Below are 26,885 nucleotides of genomic sequence, written 5' to 3'. Positions count from 1 at the left end.
CTAAAGACCAAAGCGTATACGAGGTGTTTTTCATGGAATGCCATCTCTTTCCCTCAGATGTAAGTTCGCTTGATTTTTTTATCTTTGGAGAATGTTAAATGATAAAGTTTACAGAAACAATCTCCATACACTCTAACAGTTGAGAGACGGGATTCAGTTGGCCATTTAAAGAAGTTTAATAGACGAAGTTCGAAGAGTGTTGGACAACGTGTTCGAACGGTGTCAAGCTTCCCTTGCCGCAGAGGGACGTCGTTTTGAACTCCTATCTGGTGGCTGCTGCATTACTCTGTGTTTCGTGTTGTTTGTTTTTGTGATTGCATACCACAAGCTTTTTCGGTGTTGTGATGGTATCTCCACGGAACGAAGGTAACTGACGTAAAAAGCCGACTGAGCTATAGTTGCGTTTATTACTACGTACTTAGTCACCGAAGCCACACAGCTCACTGATATCAATATAGTCAGAAAATATTGCTTAAAAATTTCGACATTTTGGTGAGTGGATTTCGCTTTCCCTTTAGATTAATTCCGTTCTCTGAGGAAGATAACAAGATCATCATCATCATCATCATCATCATCATCATCATCATCATCATTATCATCATTATTATTATTATTATACTGCTTACTGCACCAACTCCCAAGCGCTTTTGAAGAGAGATGCAGCTACTTACGTATGAAATTAATAGTTTAAAATGGAACAACGTCGTCTTTACGCATTTCACAAAAGCGTAGTGAACTTGAGACAAAAGCCACGGTAAAACAGCGAAAGAATCACTGACAGAACTACGTGCATCGTTCCTGGTGCGTAGCGATACGTACCGTGGTACTAAGCAAATGAGGTTTGAAGACGCATGGGTACTAAATAGTTTTTAGTACCCTTTATTGGGCACCCGTAATATTCTATCGACCTCAGTTGTGAGCCTCTAGAGAAAAAACAGCGGGCTAAGTACATATACATTCATAAACCGCAAGCCACCCAACGGTGTGTGACGGAGGGCACTTTACGTGGCACTGTCATTACCTCCCTTTCCTGTTCCACTCGCGTATGGTTCGCGGGAAGAACGACTGCCGGAAAGATTCCGTGCGCGCTCGAATCTTTTTATTTTTATATTCGTGATCTCCTCGGGAAGTATAAGTAGGGGGAAGCAATATATTCGATACCTCATCCAGAAACGCACCCTCTCGAAACCTGGCGAGCAAGCTACACCGCGATGCAGAGCGCCTCTCTTGCAGAGTCTGCCACTTGAGTTTGGTCAACATCTCCGTAACGCTATCGCGCTTACCAAATAACCCAGTGACGAAACGCGCCGCTCTTCTTTGGATCTTCTCTATCTCCTCCGTCAACCCGACCTGGTATCCCACACTGCTGAGCAATACTCAAGTATAGGTCGAACGAGTGTTTGTAAGCCACCTCCTTTGTTGATGGACTACATTTTCTAAGGACTCTCCCAATGAATGTCAACCTGGCACCCGCCTTACCAACAATTATTTTTATATGATCATTACACTTCAAATCGTTCCGCACGCGTACTCCCAGACATTTTACAGAAGTAACTGCTACCAGTGTTTGTTCCGCTACCATATAATCATACAATAAAGGATCCTTCTTTCTATGTATTCGCAATACATTGTATTTGTCTATGTTAGGGGTCAGTTGCCTCTCCCTGCACCAAGTACCTATCCGCTGCAGATCTTCCTGCATTTCGCTGCAATTTTGTAATACTGCAACTTCTCTGTCTACTACAGCACCATCCGCGAAAAGCCGCATGGAACTTCCGACACTATCTACTATCTCATTTATATATATTTATATATATTGTGAAAAGCAATGGTCCCATAACACTCCCCTGTGGCACGCCAGAGGTTACTTTAATGTCTGTAGACGTCTCTCCATTGAGAACAACATGCTGTGTTCTCTTTGGTAAAAACTCTTCAATCCAGCCACACAGCTGGTCTGATATTCCGTAGGCTCTTACTTTGTTTATCAGGCGACAGTGCGGAACTGTATCGAACGCCTACCGCAAGTCAAGGAAAATGGCATCTACCTGGGAGCCTGTATCTAATATTTTCTGGGTCTCATGAACAAATAAAGCGAGTTGGGTCTCACACGATCGCTGTTTCCGGAATCCATGTTGACTCCTACAGAGCAGATTCTGGGTTTCCAGAAATGACATGAGACACGAGAGTCACCCCGCAAACTGCAGGGCGAGTGACAAGGTACAGTGGCCCGTCATACAATGTTAGGCAAAATGCCGGAAGCCAGCGCTGCTGGGCAGCGCATTACTGGGCAGGCAGTCAGCGTGGTGCCACTCGTCGAACGGCGCGCTCAGCCGGCAGCAGCTGCACCACCACCAGGAGCGCCTCTTCACGCCCCGCTGCTGTGTCGAGGGCTACGCAGCCGGCAGCCGCTCCACACACGCAGCTGCTAAACCTGTCATACACAACGCCGCAGATTGCTGCCGGAGGCGCAGGATGTGCGCAACCGACATCCCTTCTAACTGCTCCTTCCTTTTTACTGCACACTTTTTGTACACTAACATCTGTGACAACTGTTACAACCAGAAAGAACAGTCCCAATGAATTCCCGTACGAAAAATTTGCACAACAGCGTACGGCCAGGAGGTGTTTCCAACTGTGGATAGGCCCCGTGGTCCACTCTCTTGCGTGCCCGAGAAAGTCTGTGTTACGTCAAGCTACTGCACTAGAGGGCCGTCAAGAGAAGAGGAAGAAGTGGGGAAGCAATTGACAGAATCCAGAATTAATTTCCACTCTGCAGCGGAGTGCGGGCTGATTTGGAACTTCCTGTAGGCTGTGTCCCCGCAATATCCTTTCTCTCAGAAGCGCTAGTCCCGCGAGTTATGCGGGAAAACTTCTGTGAAGGTTTAGATGGAGGTACCGACAGCGTCCCGGTCCAGTACACGGTTTTAATTTGACAGGAAGTTTCAAGTAGGGGTATATCTCGTGTAAGTCAGAGCATCAGACAGAGGCATCCTCAGGGTTATCAAAGACTGCTGTTCATCTGATGAACAGCCATTCTGAGACAAACGGTGGTAAGTGTGTTGGGGGGGTGGGGGCTTCGTCATGCAGTGCTGGCACTACATATCTGCTACGATTCGGCACGGCACGGCAAACTCTTCATAGTAGCTACGGCACGCACTTCTGATTATCAATATTGGCAACGGCCTTACAAGAAACAATCGTGGTCAGGAGGCGACCGACTTTAGCCGATCCGTAACTAAACTGTCATCCGTTAGGACACGGTCAATAAACTGTATACATCTAGCTTACTTGCACCAGCAGTACGGTAATATTTCACTACTTTTCATCTGAAAGCGAATTTCTCACAACCTCTTCTTGTTAAATCCTTTTAGTTTTATAATTACAATTAAAAATTTACCAAATTTTATAATACATTGCCTGAAAAAAAAGTAGCACCCAGAATACATGGACAATGTAACTTTGTACATACTATTGTCACATACTATTGCCCGCAGCTCGTGGTCGTGCGGTAGCGTTCTCGCTTCCCACGCCCGGGTTCCCGGGGTCGATTCCCGGCGGGATTAGGGATTTTCTCTGCCTCGTGATGGCTGGGTGTTGTGTGATGTCCTTAGGTTAGTTAGGTTCAAGTAGTTCTAAGTTCTACAGGACTGATGACCTAAGATGTTAAGTCCCATAGTGCTCAGAGCCATTTGAACCATTTATTTGCATTTCTGTGAGACCGTTAGAACGGCTATCAGAGTTCATCAGTATCGTTATGTTTAGTCTTGTTACCAGGTCTGCTAGGGTACACAAGGGACGTTGTCACCGTGACGGGCACGGGTACGTCTCGCACACGTGTGAAAGACTGCTGTCACCACCTGACAGACACTGAATGCCTACTCACTGTGGGTCTCCATTTAGCCCGCTGATCGAATCGTGCAATTAAAGACTTGAGGGCAATCGCATGCGACAGTGAATGTGAGGGCAGGCATACTCATCATCAAGGTTCCGGTAGATCACGTGTGACAATCAGAAGAGATGAATGGCAAGCACACCATAATCCCTTCACACCCGCGCCAGCAGTAATGAACTCGCTGCATACCGTGTTTTCCCGCAACACTGGCCGGACATTAGCTACAGCCGTCCCGTGGATAGGCTGCCGCTCAAACGACAACACAAACTGCTGTGTCTGGAGTGGTGCCAAGCATGACTGCTAATGAATGGCGTCCCATTATGTTCTGTACTAGCCAGACGGCGTCAACATGGGTATAGATCCAATTCTTCCTGTGTTTTGGAGAGACACAGTGATGTACCCATGGCGTGACGGTGTAGGGAGTCACCGTGTATGACTTCAGATCACGGCTGATAGAGACTAACGGAACTCGGACGGCACAACGGTAGCTCACGGACATCATGCCTCCTCGTGTGTTACCTCTCACTTGACAAAATCGAGGCCCCTTTTTGCAACAAGATAACGCTCGTTGACGCACGGTACGTGTGGCTATGCAATAGTTGCGTGATGTTGAGTTACTCCTGTGGCCACGAAGTCCCCCAGACCTGTCCCCGATAGAACTTTCGTGGGACCACCTTGTAAGTAAACTCGGTTCCACAGCAAGAAGCATCCAGGACTAGACACAATAGTTGTGGAATAGTGTACCTCAGGAAAGGATACAACGGCTTTGTCACACTGATAAACAAGCTCAAACTCCCTAGCTTTCTTTTTCTTTTCTTTTTTTTTTTAATTAGACGGAAATAAGGCCTCACATACCCTATCAACCCGTAAAGTGTCAATTCGTTCCTTACCACCTTCCAGGTGCTCCACTCTTTTTGTCAAGCAGTGTATCACATAGCCAATTGTAGCCTTCTGCTGCAACAATCAGACAAGAGGTTATATTAGACTTCCTTGGCGCACACCCGATATTCCTTTCGTTTCTGTACGAACATTCGCCGTCTAGTATACTATACCATACTGCCTTGTACTCCCTTTGTCAGAAAAGTTCCAGGACAGGCTTTTTAAAAACACCAAATAATGATCCAGCTCCTATCGAAGTAGTCCCCTTGGCTATCTGTACACAGTTGGCAACTTTTCTGGAGGTCTTGGAAGCAAGCGGGAAAATTTTCAACTTGGATGTTGGTAAGCTCGTTTGCCACAGCCCATTTGATGTCTGCGATATCCTGATGCACCTTTCCTTTCAGTCGCCTTTTCACTCGCGGAAACAAGAAAAGATTGCAAGGCAAGAGGTCGAGCGAATATGGAGAATGTGGGATGGCAGTAACAGAATGTCTGGCCAGGTACTCGGCAACAGACAAAGCAATATGCGGTCTTGCATTGTCACGCAGTATGAACCAGTCCTGAAGAATGGAACAGATGAGGTCGGCGAGGTCGAAATGTGTGTCGCAAATGTTTGAACACGTCTATGTAAAGAGTTTGGTTCACTGTTTAGCCTGGAGGAACATACTCATGATGAACTAATCCTTTACTATCAAAGGATTCGATCAATATTGTCTTTGCTCGAACAGTCCACGGGTATACAGCCGGCTCACAGTGTCCAACGGGCACAATATTTCGGCGATCAGAAATGTCGCCCTCATCAGGTGCGCTGACGAACTGATCTCCTGAGATTTTTTTTTTTTAGGTCCCTTCTCTGAGGGAGAAGGGCGAGCTGTTCTAAGGCGTGCATTTTGCCCTTTTCAGCCATGGAGTGTAGTTTTATACTGTTGTGGCACAATTTATTTTGCTCGCTGGGGGTGCATGGGGGGGGGGGGGGGGGAGGGGGTTCATCCCAATTGGGAATTTATTTGTGCAGGAGTATGTTGGGGACAGTTCCGGTATTTACCTTAGCGGCCAAGGAAAACCTGCAAAACCCGGCCAGAACTGCTTGTTTTTTCTTCTCTTTTTTTGCCGTCCTGCCAGCTTTGGCGCTGGCGTTCACGGCGGGCAAGAGCGGCTTCGCGCCTTCTGTTGCGGGTCCTCCTCTTGCCTTCTTTCACGCTCTTCTCGTTCTCTTCTGAACTGCTCTTCACGGGCTTCCGCCTTCCTTCGTATGAGCTCCCGACTTTGCATGAAGTTCATTTGATGCTCATCACGCTCGGCCACGTTCGGGATCGCGTCGTCCAGGACTTCGCTATTTACTAGGTAATCCTGGGAATTTACGGAGGGGCGGGCGGCCGATTTAAATCTCCTCCCCCCGCGGGCCGCTCTCTTCGCCGTCCGCGCCCGCGCGCCGGTGGTCGCGAAGACGTGGGCGTCGGATTCTGTGGTAGCGTCGATGTGCTTGCTACGTCCGCCCTGGTCGCCAGTTCGTACTTCTTGCTGAAAGTCTTCTAATGTCACGGAAGAAGAGCAAGGCTTGGGACCCGGCATTGAATGTAATTAAGAAGACTCTCAGCAAGAAGTACGAACTGGCGACCAGAGAGGACGTAGCAAGCACGTCGACGCTACGACAGATTCGACGACGCCCACGTCTTCGCGACCACCGGCGCGCGGGCGCGGACGGCGAAGAGAGCGGCCCGCGGGGAGTGGGGAGTTTAAATCCGCCGCCCGCCCCCAGCAGCTCAGTTCGTCAGCGCACCTGACGATGGCGACATGTCTGATTGCCGAAATATTGTTCCCGTTGGACACTATGAACCGCAGTATACCCGTGGACTGTTCGAGCAACAAATACGCCGGGAGCAACTGAAGAATCCCAACATTGTCTTTGTTTTCGAAGGTTATCGTTTGACTTTTTTCGCAGATGGTGACCCTGGCCTAAGCCATTCAGCATTTTGACGCTTCGTGTGAAGGTCACAATGGTATCACCAACTTCCATTCCCAGCATTAATCTTTAACAGAAAACGTGGAATCACATCCGGCTCCATGCAGTAGTTCAGCAGAAATTCTTCGTCTTTTCTCTTTCTGTTCGTCTATTAGAGTGTGAGGAACGAGTTTTGCATTCAGTTCCCGTTTCCATTAAGTCATCGTGTAAAATTTTATGACACACATCACGGTTAGTGTTTTTTTAACGTCCCGTCGACAACGAGGTCATTAGAGACGGAGCACAAGCTCGGGTTAGGGAAGGATGGGGAAGGAAATCGGTCGTGCCCTTTCAAAGGAACCATCCCGGCATTTGTCTGAAACGATTTAGGGAAATCACGGAAATCCTAAATCAGGATGGCTGGGGACGGGATTGAACCGTCGTCCTCCCGAATGCGAGTCCAGTGTGCTAACCACTGCGCCACCTCGCTCGGTCACACACATCACGATTCAAATTAAGTTGTTCTGATATGGCAAGCACAGTTACATGACTGTCCACTAGAAATAACTGCCTTGCACGCTCCACGTTTGCGTCAGTATGTGCTGTAGACGGGCGACCAGTTCTGGGATCATCTCCCACTGAATCTCTGTCTTCAAATGCTTCAAATGGCTCCGAGCACTATGGGACTTAACATCTGAGGTCATCAGTCCCCTAGACTTAGAACTACTTAAACCTAACAAACCTAAAGACATCACACACATCCATGCCCGAGGCAGGATTCGAACCTGCGACCGTAGCAGCAGCGCGGTTCCGGACTGAAACTCCTAGTACCGCTCGGTCACAGCGACCGGCTCTCTGTCTTCGCAAAACCTTTTGTGCCACTCGAAAACACGACTTCTTGTAAGTGACTCCTCTGTCTATGCTTGCTTAATCATTGTCCCCGATTCCGTAAGGGTTTTCCCGACCTGAACGCAGAACTTCATGTTCACTCTTTGCTCACAATCAGCATCTATTGTGTCACAGCAACTAATGCGTCACGAATCCAAACAGTGTGTTGCGAAGTACAGCCCAGCAATCTAAGTAGTTTACTCGGAAACATGACCAAGGTATTTTAAATGATGTAACCGTATAAGGTAACATAATACCAACATTTGCTTCTTTTTAGTATTGCAAGCTCAGCAATATGTCACTGATATTTTCTGACAAATGGAGTACTATTGTCAACGAGCCGGAACACGAAGATACTTCGTATAGTATGTCTAGATTATCACAATCGACGCTGTGGTACAGTGTAGAACGACTGTCCACTACGTCTAATGTCTGGAAGAAAATCGTTGCGAACCAGACTAGCACTCTAATAAAATAAAAGCCAGTTGGTGGTTTACAGCAGGATACTGAAATCAAGCGAGACAATTGTGGAAGCTAATCGTGTCGATGCGGACAGTAGAGGCACAAGGGAAGGGTACGACTCTTGTAACACTGTTAGGTCAGACAGCGCACAAACCGTTCACACACAGCGGCGCCCGCAGCATGGGAGACACACCGGCACTCGTGCACACTGAAGTCTCACAGCAACGTCACGACCACAGCACTCGTTATTCACAATCCAACAACACACATTCCCTTACCGAACCAATCAGCAGCCGCAGCACTTTCTCAGTCGTCTTTGGAGCGACTCAGGCGCTGGTGTCTTCTGCCACACGTACGTCATCTCTCTTCTTCATCTCCAAAGCGTGTCGCCTTCTATAGATATACAAATTCCTACTACAGTCTCTTTACAGGTGCTACCAGATACGTTCTGATTCGGAACTTCCATTGCGACAAATCTCTTCTGCAGCAGCGGTTTTATAGGTATCCAGTCACTCAGACGGGTTCTGAGGCTCCATTACGGGGATATAATTCCAGGCTACGGGGAAGTCCAGACCAACTTATGGAGCTGTGCGAAGTTCGGCGTGACGGCAAGCTCTTCGACTTATGATTTCCTCTTCGTTCTTCGCGAATCTTTACATCCAAACGAACATGTGCAGACCACTTCTGCGAGTCTACACTGAAGCAAAAGTTCAACAGACACGTCAAATTCAGTGGAGCGCAGTACCAATCATGAATAATACATGCCGCATACCAGCAAACGAATTATAAAATTCTTCAGAATTCTTCTCCGCGCTTTCTCACATGACACCGTGAAAGCCATGGACCAAAGTAGTCAGATGCTGTATTTCTTGACTTCTGGAAAGCATCTGACTCTGTACCACGCTAACGTTTATTAATGAAAGTACCACTGCGAGGGTTCGCTTGTATTTGAAGTTGCCTCATTGTGATCTTCAGCTCGAGTAGCCTGCAAATCCTAGACTTGATAAATATTCTTATCCGTAGAATAACTTAATCTCTACTAAAAATTAGGACTTGGCAATTACGATTTTTAAGGCTTTTATTGCGCCTTTAACTACAACACGTACTAGATAGTAAGTATCTTCCTACAGGATACCTTCTGTGTAAAGAATAACAACCATTCTTTTTTTTAAAAAAAATACATTACACATTATTGATATAAACGTCTGGTGATTGGTATTCCTTGACAGCGTGGTTGGCGCAGAAGACTCTTCCGTCTTAGACTACTTTGCCCATGTTGTTGTTGTTGTCGTCTTCAGTCCTGAGACTGATTTGATGCAGCTCTCCATGCTACTCTATCCTGTGCAAGCTTCTTCATCTCCCAGTACCTACTGCAACCTACATCCTTCTGAATCTGCTTAGTGTATTCATCTCTTGGCCTCCCTCTACGATTTTTACCCTCCACGCTGCCCTCCAATGCTAAATTTGTGATCCCTTGATGCCTCAAAACATGTCCTACAAACCGATTCCTTCTTCTAGTCAAGTTGTGCCACAAACTTCTCTTCTCCCCAATCCTATTCAATACAACCTCATTAGTTACGTGATCTATCCACCTTATCTTCAGTATTCTTCTGTAGCACCACATTTCGAAAGCTTCTATTCTCTTCTTGTCCAAACTAGTTATCGTCCATGTTTCACTTCCATACATGGCTACACTCCATACAAATACTTTCAGAAACGACTTCCTGATACATAAATCTATATTCGATGTTAACAAATTTCTCTTCTTCAGAAACGCTTTCCTTGCCATTGCCAGTCTACATTTTATATCCTCTCTACTTCGACCATCATCAGTTATTTTGCTTCCTAAATAGCAAAACTCTTTTACTACTTTAAGTGTCTCATTTCCTAATCTAATTCCCTCAGCATCACCCGATTTAATTTGACTACATTCGATTATCCTCGTTTTGCTTTTGTTGATGTTCATCTTATATCGTCCTTTCAAGACACTGCCCATTCCGTTCAACTGCTCTTCCAAGTCCTTTGCCGTCTCTGACAGAATTACAATGTCATCGGCGAACCTCAAAGTTTTTATTTCTTCTCCACGAATTTTAAGACCTACTCCAAATTTTTCTTTTATTTCCTTTACTGCTTGCTCAAAATACAGATTGAATAACATCGGGGAGAGGCTACAACCCTGTCTCACTCCTTTCCCAACCACTGCTTCCCTTTCATGCCCCTCGACTCTTGTGACTGCCATCTGGTTTCTGTACAAATTGTAAATAGCCTTTCGCTCCCTGTATTTTACCCCTGCCACCTTCAGATTTTGAAAGAGAGTATTCCAGTCAACATTGTCAGAAGCTTTCTCTAAGTCTACAAATGTTAGAAACGTAGGTTTGACTTTCCCTAATCTTTCGTCTAAGACAAGTCGTAAGGTCAGTATTGCCTCACGTGTTCCAACATTTCTACGGAATCCAAACTGATCCTCCCCTAGGTCCGCATCTACCAGTTTTTCCATTCGTCTGTAAATAATTCGCATTAGTATTTTGCAGCTGTGACTTATTAAACTGATAGTTCGGTAATTTTCACATTTGTCAACACCTGCTTTCTTTGGGATTGGAATTATTATATTCTTCTTGAAGTCTGAGGGTATTTCACCTGTCTCATACATCTTTCTCACCAGCTGGTAGAGTTTTGTCATGACTGGCTCTCCCAAGGCCGTCGGTAGTTCTAATGGAATGTTGTCTACTCCGGGGGCCTTGTTTCGACTCAGGTCTTTCAGTGCTCTGTCAAACTCTTCACGCAGTATCGTATCTCCCATTTCGTCTTCATCTACATCCTCTTCCATTTCCATGATATTGTCCTCATGTACATCGCCCTTGTAAAAACCTTCTATATACTCCTTCCACCTTTCTGCCTTCCCCTCTTTGCTTAGAAGTGGGTTCCCATCTGAGCTCTTGATATTCATACAAGTGGTTCTCTTTTCTCCAATAGTCTCTTTAATTTTCCTGTAGGCAGTATCTATCTTACCCCTAGTGAGATACGCTTCTACATCCTAACATTTGTCCTCTAGCCATCCCTGCTTAGCCATTTTGCACTTCCTGTCGATCTCATTTTTGAGACGTCTGTATTCCTTTTTGCCTGCTTCATTTACTGCATTTTTATATTTTCTCCTTTCATCAATTAAATTCAATATTTCTTCTGTTACCCAAGGATTTCTAGCAGCCCTCGTCTTTTTACCTACTGTATCCTCTGCTGCCTTCACTACTTCATCCCTCAGAGCTACCCATTCTTCTTCTACTGTGTTTCTTTCCCCCATTACTGTCAATTGTTCCCTTATACTCTCCTTGAAACTCTGTACAACCTCTGATACTTTCAGCTTATCCTGATCCCATGTCCTTAAATTCCCACCTTTTTGCAGTTTCTTCAGTTTTAACCTACAGGTCATAACCAATAGATTGTGGTCCGAGCCCACATCTGCCCCTGGAAATGTCCTACAATTTAAAACCTGATTCCTAAATCTCTGTCTTACCGTTATATAATCTATCTGATACCTTTTAGTATCTCCAGGATTCTTCCATGTATACAACCTTCTTTTATGATTCTTGAACCAAATGTTAGCTATGATTAAATTATGCTCTGTGCAAAATTCTACCAGACGGCTCCCTCTTTCATTTCTTAGCCCCACTCCATAAGCACCTACTATGTTTCCTTCTCTCCCTTTTCCTACTGACGAATTCCAGTCACCCATGACTATTAAATTTTCGTCTCCCTTCACTACCTGAATAATTTCTTTTATCTCCTCATACATTTCTTCAATTTCTTCGTCATCTGCAGAGCTAGTTGGCATATAAAACTGTACTACTGTAGTAGGCATGGGCTTCGTGTCTATCTTGGCCACTATAATACTTTCACTATGCTGTTTGTAGTAGCTTACCCGCATTCCTATTTTCCTATTCATTATTAAACCTACTCCTGCATTACCCCTATTTGATTTTGTGTTTATAACCCTGTAGTCACCTGACCAGAAGTCTTGTTCCTCCTGCCACCGAACTTCACTAATTCCCACTATATCTAACTTTAACCTATCCATTTCCCTTTTTAAATTTTCTAACCTGCTTGCCCGATTAAGTGATCTGACATTTCACGCTCCGATCCGTAGAACGCCAGTTTTCTTTCTCCTGATAACGACGTCCTCCTGAGTAGTCCCCGGCCGGAGATCCGAATGGGGGACTATTTTACCTCCGGAATATTTTACCCAAGAGGCTGCCATCATCATTTAATCATACAGTAAAACTGCATGTCCTCGGGAAAAATTACGGCTGTAGTTTCCCCTTGCTTTCAGCCGTTCGCAGTACCAGCACAGCAAGGCCGTTTTGGTTACTGTTGCAAGGCCAGATCAGTCAATCATCCAGACTGTTGCCCGTGCAACTACTGAAAAGGCTGCTGCTCCTTTTCAGGAATCACACGTTTGTCTGGCCTTTCAACAGATACCCCTCCGTTGTGGTTGCACCTACGGTACGGCCATCTGTATCGCTGAGGCACGCAAGCCTCCCCACCAACGGCAAGGTCCATGGTTCATGGGGGGGTACTTTGCCCATCAAGACTCCAAATACGTCTTCAATTCTCTTGTAAGGGCACGGAGACAAAGCAGAATACCTCATGCAAATAATAAAATACTCAATTCTGGACCTGTCTCCTAATAAATCTTCTTACATAATAATTAAAACTTTATATCCTGAACGATTATACTGGCTAACAAAATGTATATAATTCTGTTAATAAATCTTGTTCATTTATATACAAATATAGTATGAGATTTGCATTCCACTCAACGAAATTATTTATTTCCACCTTTGGCTACAAAATATCTGGAAACTCTCGCACCTTCACACATCACATCGGGTATCAAACGAAACGAGTGGCTTGATTGGCTATTACTTGATAAAGAGGACGCAGCACGTTATCTTGGATATAGACCACTCGTCACAGGTAGAAGCAGCTTCAGGCGCGCCTCGTGGTAGTGTGTTGGGAACCTTGCCGATCACGTTTTACTTTCGTGACCTGACAGACGATAGTAGCCTCAGTGGTTTTTTTCCAGTCACCTGCAATAAAGTAACGTCTGAAACGAGCTGCAGAAATGTCAAGTTGGAGTTGTATAATATTTAATAGTGGTGCAAATTTAGGCAGCTTGTTTTAAATGTTCCGGGATGTAAAACTCAGCGCTTTATGAAACACTAGAAGTTGTACCCAATGGCTACAATATAAATGACGCGTCACAATTTGAATCAGTCAACTCACACAAAAACCTTAGTATAACATTTTGTACAAATATTAAGTGGTATGATCAAAATAAGCTCAGTAACAGGACTTTGGTTCATTCGTAGGATACTGGGAAAACGCCGTCAGCCTACAACGGATACAGAATTAGATTTCACTCTGAAGCGAAGTTTCGCCGATTTGAAACCTTCCGGTAGGCTGCTATTAATATTGTTTGTCACCTACTTCCGCCTTCACATAAATCCTCCCGCATACCTTGCGAGACTGGCCCTCCTGGAGGGAAGGATATGCCTAAGCCTTGTCTTCGCAATATCCCCTCATACAGCAGTTTTAGTCCTCAAAGGTATGCGAGGGAACTTCTATGAAACCTGAAAGGTAGGAGATGAGGTACCAAAATCAAATGGTTCAAATGGCTCTGAGCACTATGGGACTCAACTTCTGAGGTCATCAGTCCCCTAGAACTTAGAACTACTTAAACCTAACTAACCTAAGGACATCACATACACCCATGCCCCAGGCAGCATTCGAACTTGCGACCGTAGCCATCGCGCCGTTCCAGACTGAAGCGCCTAGAACCGCTCGGTCACCCAGGCCGGCTCCAATGAGATACCAGCGGACGTAAAGCTGGGAAGGCGGATCTTAAGTCGCACAATGGAAAGCACTGGCAAACCATCCACTTCACAGTGGTTCGAAGGATATATGTAGAAGTAAATTTGTACTAGTTACACTGTATCAGGTGAGTCAGCACGAACTTCAGGACGTACATCTTTACAGCTTTATTAATACAAAGATTTTTATCGTTGAAGCTGCTTCCCAAGTAAACACAATTAACGGTTCTGGTTCCATCGTACTTCTATGGTTGGGTTAAACAATTCATGTAAGCTGCTCATACAGCTAAATTCACGGCGCGCTATATTTCTGGACAAGATTGTGAACCGGACTTGTATTTACTCCAGGTAAACATGCCAGTATATATATGGTTTAAGACTGTTTTCCATTCTCGGCAAATGCAGGTCTTCTTCCTCATTTTCAATTCAGGAACGGTACAAACAAGAATTCACGTACGGAATACAGAACGAAGGTCACACGATTTAATGATAAATTACGCACCTGGTTTCTTATTTCCGCCCCCCCCCCCCATTCGTCGTCCTTTAGGCGACAATAGAGAAATTAACAACAATAAAGTAGCAAATTGTAGGTGGAGGACTCCCTTCCTTTAAATAACCCAGGCAAAAGAGACAAACGTTGAAGCAAAAGTATTTCATTTTGAAGGTACAGGTTTGGATTGTGATGCTTTTTTTTCGAATCACTGTCCTTCAAGGCAGAACGCTAAGACTGATGAACTGATTGATAGTTTGATTGAGCAGAGACACAACACTGCACGAAATTAACACTTTGCAGTTCATTACCAGGTAATTACGTAGGGGCGTCTAGGAGCGCCGATACCACGCGAGAAAAGGTTTATCCAGTTTTAGTAAAACATGAAATCAACTGAAAAACCCATCAGAATCCTGAAGTAAAAATTGGCACAAAGCCAAACGTCAGAAGCTGCAACGGAATGATGTGCTAGTTCCGTCCAGCCGGTCCCCGCCACAGCGTCCGGATCGCCGGCATTTCGCGAAGCCCCAAGACAGCGTCGCGTAACATCCATAACATCCATGATTTAAGTGTTTGCAAGTAATAGTTATTCATATCCCGTTAGTCATTCACTACCAAATCCTACAACTGTGCAGAGATACTCCCGGATAAGCACTACATATTCTGAACAATAATTAAGAAAAAAAAAATTTTTGCCAGTTTAGGTACACCTGCGACTACACATCTAAATCCCAACCTGGAGCCTGCGACGAAGAGTACTTTTGATATCCCTGTCGTCGTGTTATCTCCCGTCAGGACCCCCGCCCCCTTTTTCTGTTCCTTTTGCGAGAAGTGCGTGGGAGAATGACTGGCGTAAACCTCTACAGGATGAGCACCAATCTGACAAGAAGTACTATGTTGCTTGATTCTTCTTGGACTTACGGAATTTCATCATTATACCTTTACGTGACACACACGACTATATAGTATCCGTCATTTATTGGTGGTGACTAGTTTCGGACATTACATCCAGTTTCAAGCCATCTGTCTTCGTAAATACTTAAAACACATTCCAATAAGGTTTCCAAGAAATAGCCACAGCAGACAATCCAGTTCCACACACAATAAACTATGGGTAATAGTACAGAGCGAACCCCTTCGGAGTTTGAGGTACATTTCCGCTTGCTTCCTAAACAAATCCGAGGGGAACGAGCTGTTGCTCTATGGATCTTTTCAATCGTCTCTGTCAAACATGTTAGACCCAGACACGAGCAACAATCAAGAACAAGCCGAACAAGTGTTATCTAATCCACGTCCTTTGTGCGTGAATTGTAATTTCTTTGTATTATTATAATAATATCAGTCTTGTATCTGTAACTACTTCTGTGCGTTTGTTGCACTTAATATCAATCGTCACGCATGCTCCCGCTTATTTTACACTTGCTGCTGTTCTCCTGATTTAGTGGTAATAGCGTAATCGCACAGCAATTGTTATTTCCACCCATTTATATGCAATATGTTAGTTTTATTTACGTTCAGGATTCATCTGCTACCTTGCAAATCCCAACATATAATTCTCTGGTGCTGCGACGTTCCTATAAACGACAGCATCACAAATCTTCACACGTAATCCATCGAATTATTTATTATAAGTACCCAGAAAGAAGGGGGGGGGGGGGGGGCGGGAGCGAGGGGGGGGGGGGAAGAAACAAAATAATGAAACGTCACGTTTTGAGAGGTATGTGATGGCATTTCAGTGATTACAAAACCGAATCAAATGTACAAACCAGTTGGCCGTATGATCCCACTTATCACTATGACGGTTACATCCCTCTGGTCATGATACCTGCAATGATTCGATTAAGAATGTCATAAAGCATAAAGTTACTGCATACCCCCCCCCCCCCCCCCCCCCCCGGAGGTAAGCTACGCCGTGACTGTTGCAATTGATACTTGATATCCTCGATACTGGCAATGGGCCACAGTTGACACCAGAGCTGGTTGCACTCATGCTCTATCGGGGGCAAATGTGAGAATGTTGTTGGCCTTGGTGGAGTACCAACATCACTCAGACACCTCATAAAGACAGGTGTCAGGTGTGGATGAGCACTGTACTGTTGATGCCCGATACCGACGCGTCAGAGATAATACATGAGGAGGTGGGATGTCCCCGTGACGTCAGAGTTCCATCAGCCACAACCAGCCGTGATCTGAAGTAATACCCGATGACTCTCGATACTACGTCGCCAGCAGTGACACCGCTGTGCCTCTCGAACTCTCGGAAGAATGGGACGTCTCCTCTGGTCGCCGCCATACTCGTTGACGATGGACATCCGGCGTAGTGCAGAACCGCGATTCATCGCTGAACACAATGTAAGTGCATTCATTAGTAAGCCATGCCTCCCGGTCCCGCAACCTCTCCAAAGGCTGTAGTTTGAGTGTGGATGTCTACGCCTGGGGCGGTAATTCCCTATTCCAACCGCTGTTTATCTCTGACTAATAGTGGCAAATGACAGAATGTTGAGAGGGAGCCTGTAAGGATCCTCTTATTTCGAATACCTCGTATTTTATTATTTTAACATCGTATTTGAATGCTGCAGTTATGATAAAAATTATCTCTGTTACGTAGCAAAATAGAGCGCTAGAGTGGCAAAAAAGCAGTTCCCACGGTTGGAATGCACGCCCCTAGGGTGGTAACACCACATGGTGCTTAAAATATGCCAGTGGGATGAGGACACTGAGCGAATCGTCAGAGCAAATCTAACGTGTCGATTCTAAAGTACGGAGATTCACCAACCCTTAGATGTGGAACTGCTACTCTTCTTACGTTAAATATTAAATTACAACCAAATTTTGCCGTAATAACTGCAAAGGGCAATCGTAAACTCATCAAACGTTTACTACCATAATAAGGCCCGTGGTCCAGGGATAGCTTTTTTGATTAGTAACTTCGTCGGTCCCAGGTTCGAACCCCGGCAACGCTTAAATTTTGAATAAAAATCAACAGTAATGGCGACCGAATGCTTACGGCATATGATGTCACCCTCATTTATCCAACGACCTTGTCAAAGAGGGTGGAGGAGCGGACGCAAGTTAAGGGCACTCTCTCGCCCTGGGCATGGAAAGTGCCCCTAAAGGCGGAAGAATCAGGAACGATCGAGGGCATGAGGATGCAGAATGCAATGGAAATCACTGCATTGAAGACACGTAATGTGTATCCACAGGACATGTGGCCTCTAACTGAAAAACTGTTATGATGATCTCTCCATTGCCAGAAGATTCCGGGCCAGTCCGCCATTCCAATCTCCGGGAGAGGACTGAGGAGGGGAGGTAACCACGAGAAAAAGCCTGAATAACCAACGAAAGGATAACGTTCTGCGAATAAGGCATGTAACATCAGAAGTTCGATTATGGCATGAAAGCTACAAAATCTGAAAAGAGAAATGCTGATGTCTAGATACAGTGGGAGAGTGTGGAGGGAGTGGGGAGGGTTAAGTGAAATGGGAAGTAGACAAGGATTTCTGGTCAGATCAGTATAGGGTAATATCTACAGTAGCAAAAAAACGATATAACAGGAACAGGATTTATTATGAATAGGAAGGTAGGGCAGAGAGTGTTGCTCTCATCAGAATCGACAAACCAACACAGACAACTATAGTGCAGGTATACTTGCCGACGTCGCAATCCGAAGATGGAGAGAGAGAGAGTGAGAGTGAGAGTGAGAGTGAGAGTGAGAGTGAGAGTGAGAGTGAGAGAGAGAGAGAGAGAGAGAGAGCTTATGAGGATATCGGACGGGTAATTCAGTATGTAAATGGAGATGAAAATCTAGTAGTCATGGGGGATTGTAATGTGATTTTAGGGGAAGGTGTAGAAGAATGGCTTACGGGAGAATACGGACTTGATAACAGGAGCGAGAGACGAGAAAAATTAATTGAGTTCTGCAATACATTTCAGCAAGTAATATCGAATAGTCTGTTCAATAATCACAAGAGGAGGAGGTATACTTGGAAAAGGCAGGGTGATAGGAAGATTTGAGTTACATTACATTACATTACATTACACTATGGTCGGGCAGAGAGTTCAAAATCAGACACTGGATTGTAAGGCGTACCCAGGAGCAGATAGAGAATCAGAACACCATTTAGTAGTGATCAAGAGTAGGCTGAAGTTTAAGAGATTGATCAGGAAGAATCCATGTACAACGAAGTGGGACACGGAAGTACTAAGGAATGACGAGACACGCTTGAAGTTTTCTAAGGCTGTAGAAATAGTAATGATGAATAGCTCAGTAGGCAGTACAGTTGGAGACGAATGAACATCTCTAAAAATGGCAATCACAGAAGTTGGAAAGAAAGGTACAAAGAATGTAACTGCGAAGAAACCATGCGTAGCCGGCCAGGGTGGCCGAGCGGTTCTAGTGTCTACAGTCCGGAACCGCGCGACCGCTACGGTCGCAGGTTCGAATCCTGCCTTGGGCATGGATGTGTGTGATGTCCTTAAGTTAGTTAGGTTTAAGTAGTTCTAAGTTCAAGGGGACTGATGACCACAGAAGTCCCATAGTGCTCAGAGCCATTTGAACCATTTTTCTTAATTTAAAGAAGAAATTTCTGAGGATGTACGTTTGGAGAACAACATTGTATGGTAGTGAAAAACTGTCTGTAGGAAAACCGGAACAAAAGAGAATCGAAGCATTTAAGATTATGTGCTACAGAAGGATGTTGAAAATTAGGTTGCATGATAAGATAAGAAATGAGGAGGTTCTGCGCAGAATCGGAAAGAAATATATGGAAAACACTGAAATGAAGAAGAAGAAGAAGAAGAAGAAGAAGGACAGGATGATAGGACGTATGTTACGACGTACGGGAATAACGCCCTTGGTACTAGAGCGAACTGTAGAGGGGAAAAACTGTAGAGGAAGACGGAGACTGGAATAAATACCTCAAGTAGATAAGGACGTAGGTTGCAAGTGCTGTTCTGTAGATGGACAGATTGGCACACGAGAGGAATTCGTGGCGCGTCGCATCAAACGAACCAGGAAACTGACTCCAAGAAAAACCATAATTCCGCCACGAGCTAAACTATTTATATTAGTAAACAAGTACTATTCCAACAATGTATGAATCATTCCGAAGTCATACGAAGTGTATTATGAGCTTTCTGTTGCGACCCATCCACTTCAGCCGACAGTAGGATGTAATTCTGCTCTGACCTCTGTGTCGAAAGTGCTCTTGATTTTACGCAACCCAGAGTTTAATTGTATCGAACTGATTAATTAAGAATCATTTTATGCTGTTTATTAATAAATGCGCGGTAATGGTATTACAGAATATTATTTAAAGTACATCAGCTATCTGAAATTCTATCGTAGCCACATAGTTTGGTTGCATCCTCGGAAGATTCCAATACGAAACGGGATCTGCTACGAGGGACTGCATCTGCGAGAACGGTGCACTGAACATGTAGGAGGCCGGCCGCTGTGGCCGAGCGGTTCTCGGCGCTTCAGTCCGGAACCGCGCTGATGCTACGGTCGCAGGTTCGAATCCTGCCTCGGGCATGGATATGTGTGATGTCCTTAGGTTAGTTAGGTTTAAGTATTTCCAAGTCTAGGAGACTGATGACCTTAGATATTAAGTCCCATAGTGCTTAGGGCCAAAATGGTTCAAATGGCTCTGAGCACTATGGGACTCAACATCTTTGGTCATAAGTCCCCTAGAACTTAGAACTACTTAAACCTAACTAACCTAAGGACATCACACACACTCATGCCCGAGGCAGGATTCGAACCTGCGACCGTAGCGGTCGCACGGTTCCAGACTGTAGCGCCAGAACCGCACGGCCACCGCGGCCGGCGCTTATTGCCATTTGAACCATTTGAACATGTGGGAGAAAGTTCTAGGGACCGAGTCATTGTGGTAATCCAGGGAAGGATTAGCCTGAAAGTTGCATTTCTGGATAAACGAGGTAGTTGTGGGTGAATAATATTGGCCAGTAATACTGCACAACGTCTGTATCACCTTCTACTCACTCGCGGCTAGACAGGGAAATACTTGAGAGGATTTAGTCGACGGGGGAATCTTGGAAGTCCATCAACTTGTTTTCTGACGGCTGGCACGGATGTGAAGCGGTTACTATGTGCTTGGTGCACAATACGGCGATTATCCCTTGTGGCAGTCAGAGGTGGAAGACCTTAACATTGACGGCGAGTATGCCTGCACCCACGTTCCCGTTCAGTCTAACATCGGGACATTCTCATATACGGTTGCTCCAAATGGAGACCCTACAGTAAGACCACTTTCAAACTGCCAGGTGCTGATAACGCTGTCCCATACGAGTATGCGGAATCTCCGTGCCCTTCTCTGTGATCACTCAACATCTGACGCTGTTCGCGTTCCCTTACATACCCTACAAGGCTTGGCAACAAAACGAAATACAACCACCACTAATGCACTCCGGTGGCCGTTCTACTTCTCACAGATAATAGCATCTCTAATCTTTCACATACCTGTAGATGGCGTGTAAGTGTACGAAGTTACACTGACATCCGACCATGGCTTCTCGGCGCTTCGCTTTCTTTGTCAGGCAGCGAACGTCGTGAACAGCAACGCTCCCTCGGGTACTCCAAAAGTTAACTTCACAAGTGACGATTTCGATCCGCGGAGGGCGACGCTTTGAGTTCTAACTGCCAGAAAAGTCCTCGATCCCATCACTAAGTTGAAATGAAATTCCGTGAGCTCGTAATTTATTCAATAGGCGACGGTGCGAAACTGCACCGAATCCCTTCCGGAAGTCAACAAACACGACATCAGCCTAGGTGCCTTTATGTATTGCCTTCTGGGTCTCGCAGACGCATAGACCGAGCCGAATTTCTTAAGATCGCTGCTTGCTGAATTCATCTTGATTCCCAAAGAGAATATTTTCAGTCTGCACAAAGGTCATAAAACGCGAGCTAGATACGTGCTATATAATTCTGCAAAAGGTTGGAGTCAGCGATATCGGCGGATTTTATAAGTTATGAAGATGGGACTACAGTACGACATTCAATGTACTTCATTTCTACTTTCCAACGTGCACTAGACAATATGCGTAAAGGTTCGTGATTACCAAAATGGAAGTCAGTATCGAAAGGCAAGATTTTTTTCGGTACGCTGCACCTTTTCTATGAGCCACTACTCAATTTCTGACCGTCATTTGTTGCTACAATTCTTACTTCCACCGTAGAGAGATTTTTTTTTAGAGGCGACAGCCCAGCAGATACTCACCCTCTTTGGTGCTGAACCTGTCAACGTCCGTCTCATTGACCTTGACGATGACGTCTCCCGCCTCTACCTGTCAACAGAACAGCATCACTGTTACAAAGATGTCGGTGCGCTCCATTTACCAAACAAGCAAAACCACTGACAGATTAAAAACCAGCACAGTGTGAACCTAAACAACACACACACACACACACACACACACACACACACACACACACACACACACACCTCTATATCTACTTTTATTGTATTGTATTGAACTGGGGACCTAGAAACGACGGGCAGGCGTCGTCCCCGCCGTAGCCTTCTGTGGTACACAACCCCACAAGTCAGCAGTCCGCTCACCCCACCGCCGCCCCGAACCCAGGGTTATTGTAGGTTTCGCCCCCTCCCCCCCGGACTAGTTGAATGCCGGGCTGATATCCATGTCCTGCCTCAGTTACATGGTTCGGAAACATTTCGAACACGTTGTCATGGTGTAGCACTAGAGGCAGACAGATGGGGTACACAAATTCCATCCCAGAAAGCAGACGCGAGGCAGGGAGGAGGGGGGTTGGGGTAGTTGCCAGGAAGGCCATCTGGCCACACACTGCCAAATCCAGAACATGCCGACCCCGTGAAGACACGGGATAAGACCAGGAATAAGAAGGAAGCTGATTGATACACATATGAATAGATGTTGACAAATCGATCATGTGTGAAGAGTATGATCAAGTGAAGTACCAGTGCTGCGCACTGCACTGCGTTCACACGCGCAGCTTATGACAGCGCTTCACTTGCAGATATACTGCAGTGTACGCCATTGTACTGTAGTGTATTGAACGGGGGACCTATAAACGACTAGAGTCTTCGTCCCGTCGTAGCCCTCAGTGGTTCTCAACACCACAGCAATCCACCCACCGCACTGCCGCCCAACACCGAACCCAGGGTTATTGTGCGGTTCGGCCCCCAGTGGCCCCCCGGAAACGTCTCATACCAGACGAGTGTAACCCAAAATTTTTGCGTGGTAGAATACGCGTACGTGGAGACAGTGTTTGCACAGCAATCGCCAACACAGTATAACTGAGGCGGAATAAGGGGAACAAGACCGCATTCGCCGAGGTAGATGGAAAACCGCCTTAAAAACCATCAACAGGCTGGCTGGCACTCTAGACCTCTACACTAATCCACCGGGCGGATTCGTGCCGGGAACCCGCACACCTTCCCGCTCGGGAAGCAGCGCGTTAGACCGCGCTGGCTATTATACGCTATTACTCTCTCTGCTACCTGTTTCTTGGGCTGCCAAACTGTGCAAACAACCAGATGGCTTCATCGGAAAATAATAATATTGTTGCTGTGGTGCTACAGAAGAATGCTGAAGATTAGATTCGTATATCACGTAGCTAATGAGGAAGTGCTGAATAGAATTGGGAAGAAGAGAAAATTGTGGCACAAACTGATTACAAGAAGGGATCGGTTGGTAGGACACATTCTGAGGCATCAAGGAATCGCCAATTTAGTACTGGAGGAAAGCGTAGAGGGTAAAAACTGTAGAGGGAGACCAATGGATGAATACACTAAGCAGATTTAGATGGATGTAGGTTACTCGGAGATAACCTGAAAATGCCTAAATAAGGCGAAACGCGTTGTTGAAAAATAAAAAACTAAAATTGCAACCAAGACTTTTTCTAACCACTATTACTGAGCATTTGTGGTCTACTTCGGAGAGAAGGGTGCAGCACCAGTATCCCCCTCCATCTTCGTTACCTGAACGTATTAGCATTTTTCATGAAGAATGGCATAAGATTCCACTGAAAACTGTACATGAGGATGGCGATGTTTTGTGTTTGCGGTGTTTCAATATTTTTGTCCAATCCCTAAAGTCGGCAGCACCGATCTATATAAAGTGTTTGGAACACTACATTCATATTCACGGGGATCGAGGTTCACTTCCGCTTCCCGTCAGCTTGACTTCGTTTTTTGCTGGTTTCTGTAAAATCGCTTAATGCTGGGACGGCACGCTGATTTTCCTTCCATCGTCTTCCAGCTGATTTTCTAACTCGCCTTTAATAACGCCAGAGTCGTAAAAGCTCAACCAGTCCCGTCGATTCTTAATGGTGGCATTAACATCAGTTTAAATTAGCCGTAAACGATCCGCCAGACTGCAGTGACATGTTTTTAGTGTTAGCAGCGCGAAGACGAGAGTCGGAGAAGAAAAAACACCGCGGGGAAGTGAACTTTTGAAAATAATGCTAAGTTCTGCAGGTTTTTCGTCCGGTATTAGAAAACTCCGGCTGGTGTCTTTCCTTAGTTATACACGTTATAAACGGCGTTCATACAATCTAAATGACTCGGTTTCTGACACTGACCCCTTCATTACACGAAAAATCACTGAAGAAAATTTGAGGAGTCGTGTGATATGTGTACCCCCTATTGTAAATATGGTACGGTAAATAAGACTGACGCGTGTCTCCACAAAGGAAAAGAAAGGTGCAGGTCAGATGTACACAGCAACAAGCGTTTGTCATATGGATAGGCAAGCCTTTGGTAGTCAATCACAAGGCATAAAAAGTACTGTGCCACTAAAGTTTGTGATGGTACATGTGTCATCCCATCGCTGGCAGTTAACAGTGTTCTCACCCCAGGCGGCTAGTACGAAAGCTAGTTGTCCCATATGCGGAGAAGGTAAAGATGAACAGGCTGCCAGGATTCTAATCGTGATTATCCTTTAGCGCGAAGATTTTTGCATTTATGGTTAGATTTTACAATGACTGTTATTGATATCGAATTACACAATTACACGATGCATTTCGCAGATTTAAACCACCATTACGAGGTGGATTGATGCGGATTAGTACAAGTACCCGTATATGTTGTGCGTACGACTCGGGAGTAACCTGTGGCACTGTCTAGTAAAAGAAGGCAAAAACATTATTTCAGTACAAGACTCATAATGTTATGGAGGTCTTTGAAAGGACGAACGAAAATATAAAAAAAGATCCTGGGTACACAGGCTCCTTTGCCTGTCGTGTTACATCACGTGCACCATCGTACTTCGTAAACACAATGGTTGGACTCCGCTTCCCAAGCGTTCTTCCGAATAAATCTCAGTCTGGTGCCTGCTTTTTCTTCGATTAGTTTTATGTGATCATTCAATTTAAATCTAACCGTACGCACACTCCCAGTTAATTAATGGACGTGACTGCTTCCACTGATTGTTCTGCAAATGTGTAATTATACTAAAATGGTTCTCTCTACCTATTTATGAAGAATACATTATGTTTGGTTATACTCAGGGTCAATTTCCACTCATTGTACCAATCGAGCCTCTGCAGGACTTTCGTAATTCTCTGCTACTTTCCAACGTCGCGACTTCTTTGTATATACAGTCATGGAAATAAGTATTCATACAGTAGGTGGTGACAAACTACGATGGTGTGTTGGGATAGTAAATCACCCACAGCGCCGATACGAATAAGTACGATGGTGTAGCGTCAGATAACCATGTTCTTGGTAATGAACCTTCCCATATGCCATGAATCTACTCTGGGAAAATGAAATATGTTACACTCCGCAGAGTCTACAACAGGGCAAAATGTGTTCATACGGCGGACTACTTTCAACCAAACAAACGGCTGCCGCAGCCCCGTAGTGCAAGCCACACTTGTGTAGTCGTGTGCCGGCCGTGAAGCAACAGCACGTCGGACGTGGGTACCGTGGAACAGCAGAATGGGCCGCAAGGGGAAGGAAACGATCATTGAGGAACGAAACAACGTTGTCGCCCAATATCTTCAACACAAGTCGTATGCCGAAATTGGGATCATCATAGGACGAAGCCGAGCGACTGTGCAATCTATCATTAAACGATATAAGGACAGACATGTAGCAAAAAACAGTGAACGACACGGTCGTCCACAGAAGCTTACAACAAGAGAGACCAGTATGCTACGATGAATCATCAAGAAAACCCGAAAACGACAGCGTCGGCACTATCCGCATATGTACATGACCACTTCCGAAAGGACATCACTCCAAGGCCAGTTCGTAACATTCTCAATCGTTCGGGCTACAGAGCGAGGTTCCCGAGACGAAAGTCCTACATCAGCAAGAAGAACAGGAAGTGGCAGATGGAATTCGCGAAACAGCATGTATCCAAGACAGCAGAGTTCTGGGATACTGTATTGTTTAGTGATGAAAGCAAATTTAATATCGTGCACAATGATGGTAGGATCTTGGTCTGGAGAAGGCCGAATACAGACCTCGATCGAAACAACATTCAATCCACGGTGAAGCATGGAGGTGATGGAGTGATGGCATGGGGCTGTATGTCAGCCTCCGGTGTCGGAAAATTGGTGTTTGTGGAAGGTACCACGGACAGATTTGTGTATATCATTCTCAAACAGAACTTACAATAGAGTGTTGACGCCTTGGGTCTTCCTAGAAATTATTACTTCCAACAGAACAATGATCCCAAACATACGGCGGCGCAAATTCTCCGGCTGTGGTTGCTCTACAACACTCCACACACTCTTAAAACACCAGCTCAGAGTCCGGACCTGAATCCCATTGAACACTTGTGGGGTGAGATGGAAACACGAATGAGAAAACACGACATCCGTAGTAAGGCCTCTTTGAAAGAGGCTCTCCTTCGAGAATGGGAAGGTATCACGTTGGAAATTACAAGAAAATTGGTCCATTCCATGCCACGGAGGTTGCGAGAAGTAATGCATCGGAAGGGTATGCATACGAAGTATTAAACATATTCTGGCTTTGTTTTAGAAGTGTTATTTTCTGTTGGTGTATGAATACTTAATTCCCAGTGCAGTAGAGAACTTGGTAGACGTTTTTGTATTTTGTTTTGTAAATGCTTGTTAATTCTCGTTCTATACACCAGCATAGCTGCATTGGCGACTGGCCAATGTGTATAGCGCATATCCAATTAGTGTTTTTGGTTTCATATTGTCAATAAAGGTAGTTTATTTTTCCACGCTCTAGTGTACGAATACTTATTTCCATTACTGTAATAGCATTTTCTGCTAACAGTCTTGTGAGGCTACGACGTTATCCATTAGGTAATTTACGTACACTGTGAAAAATGTTTGTACTGTAAGCACGGCCCACATGAGAACATTTCGCCACACAAACTACTTATCATTTGCCGTTCCCCCTCCCCACCGTACATTTCCACCAACGTCAATTTTTGCAACTAATTGTGACACGCACTGTAAACAAATCTTGCACTTCGCGCCCC

The 26,885-nt window shown here is 45.2% G+C and overlaps 1 protein-coding gene across 10 annotated transcripts in view; it reads right to left on the bottom strand.

Annotated features, from left to right (window-relative positions):
* LOC126281501 (PH and SEC7 domain-containing protein) overlaps window positions 1-26,885 on the bottom strand; it is an 814,448-nt gene that overhangs the window by 260,441 nt on the left and 527,122 nt on the right. For all 10 annotated transcript variants that reach the window (XR_007551283.1, XM_049980532.1, XM_049980516.1 and 7 more), the window contains exon 2: window positions 21,659-21,725. Coding sequence is in view for 9 of the 10 variants with exons in the window: in XM_049980532.1 (XP_049836489.1) it covers window positions 21,659-21,725 (67 nt within the window). In the remaining variant the exon portion in view is untranslated. The remainder of the gene's footprint in view (window positions 1-21,658; window positions 21,726-26,885) is intronic.

Source organism: Schistocerca gregaria, chromosome 1, assembly GCF_023897955.1.
Source record: "Schistocerca gregaria isolate iqSchGreg1 chromosome 1, iqSchGreg1.2, whole genome shotgun sequence".
Lineage (NCBI taxonomy): Eukaryota > Metazoa > Arthropoda > Insecta > Orthoptera > Acrididae > Schistocerca > Schistocerca gregaria.
This window is presented reverse-complemented; position numbering and strand designations above follow the sequence as displayed.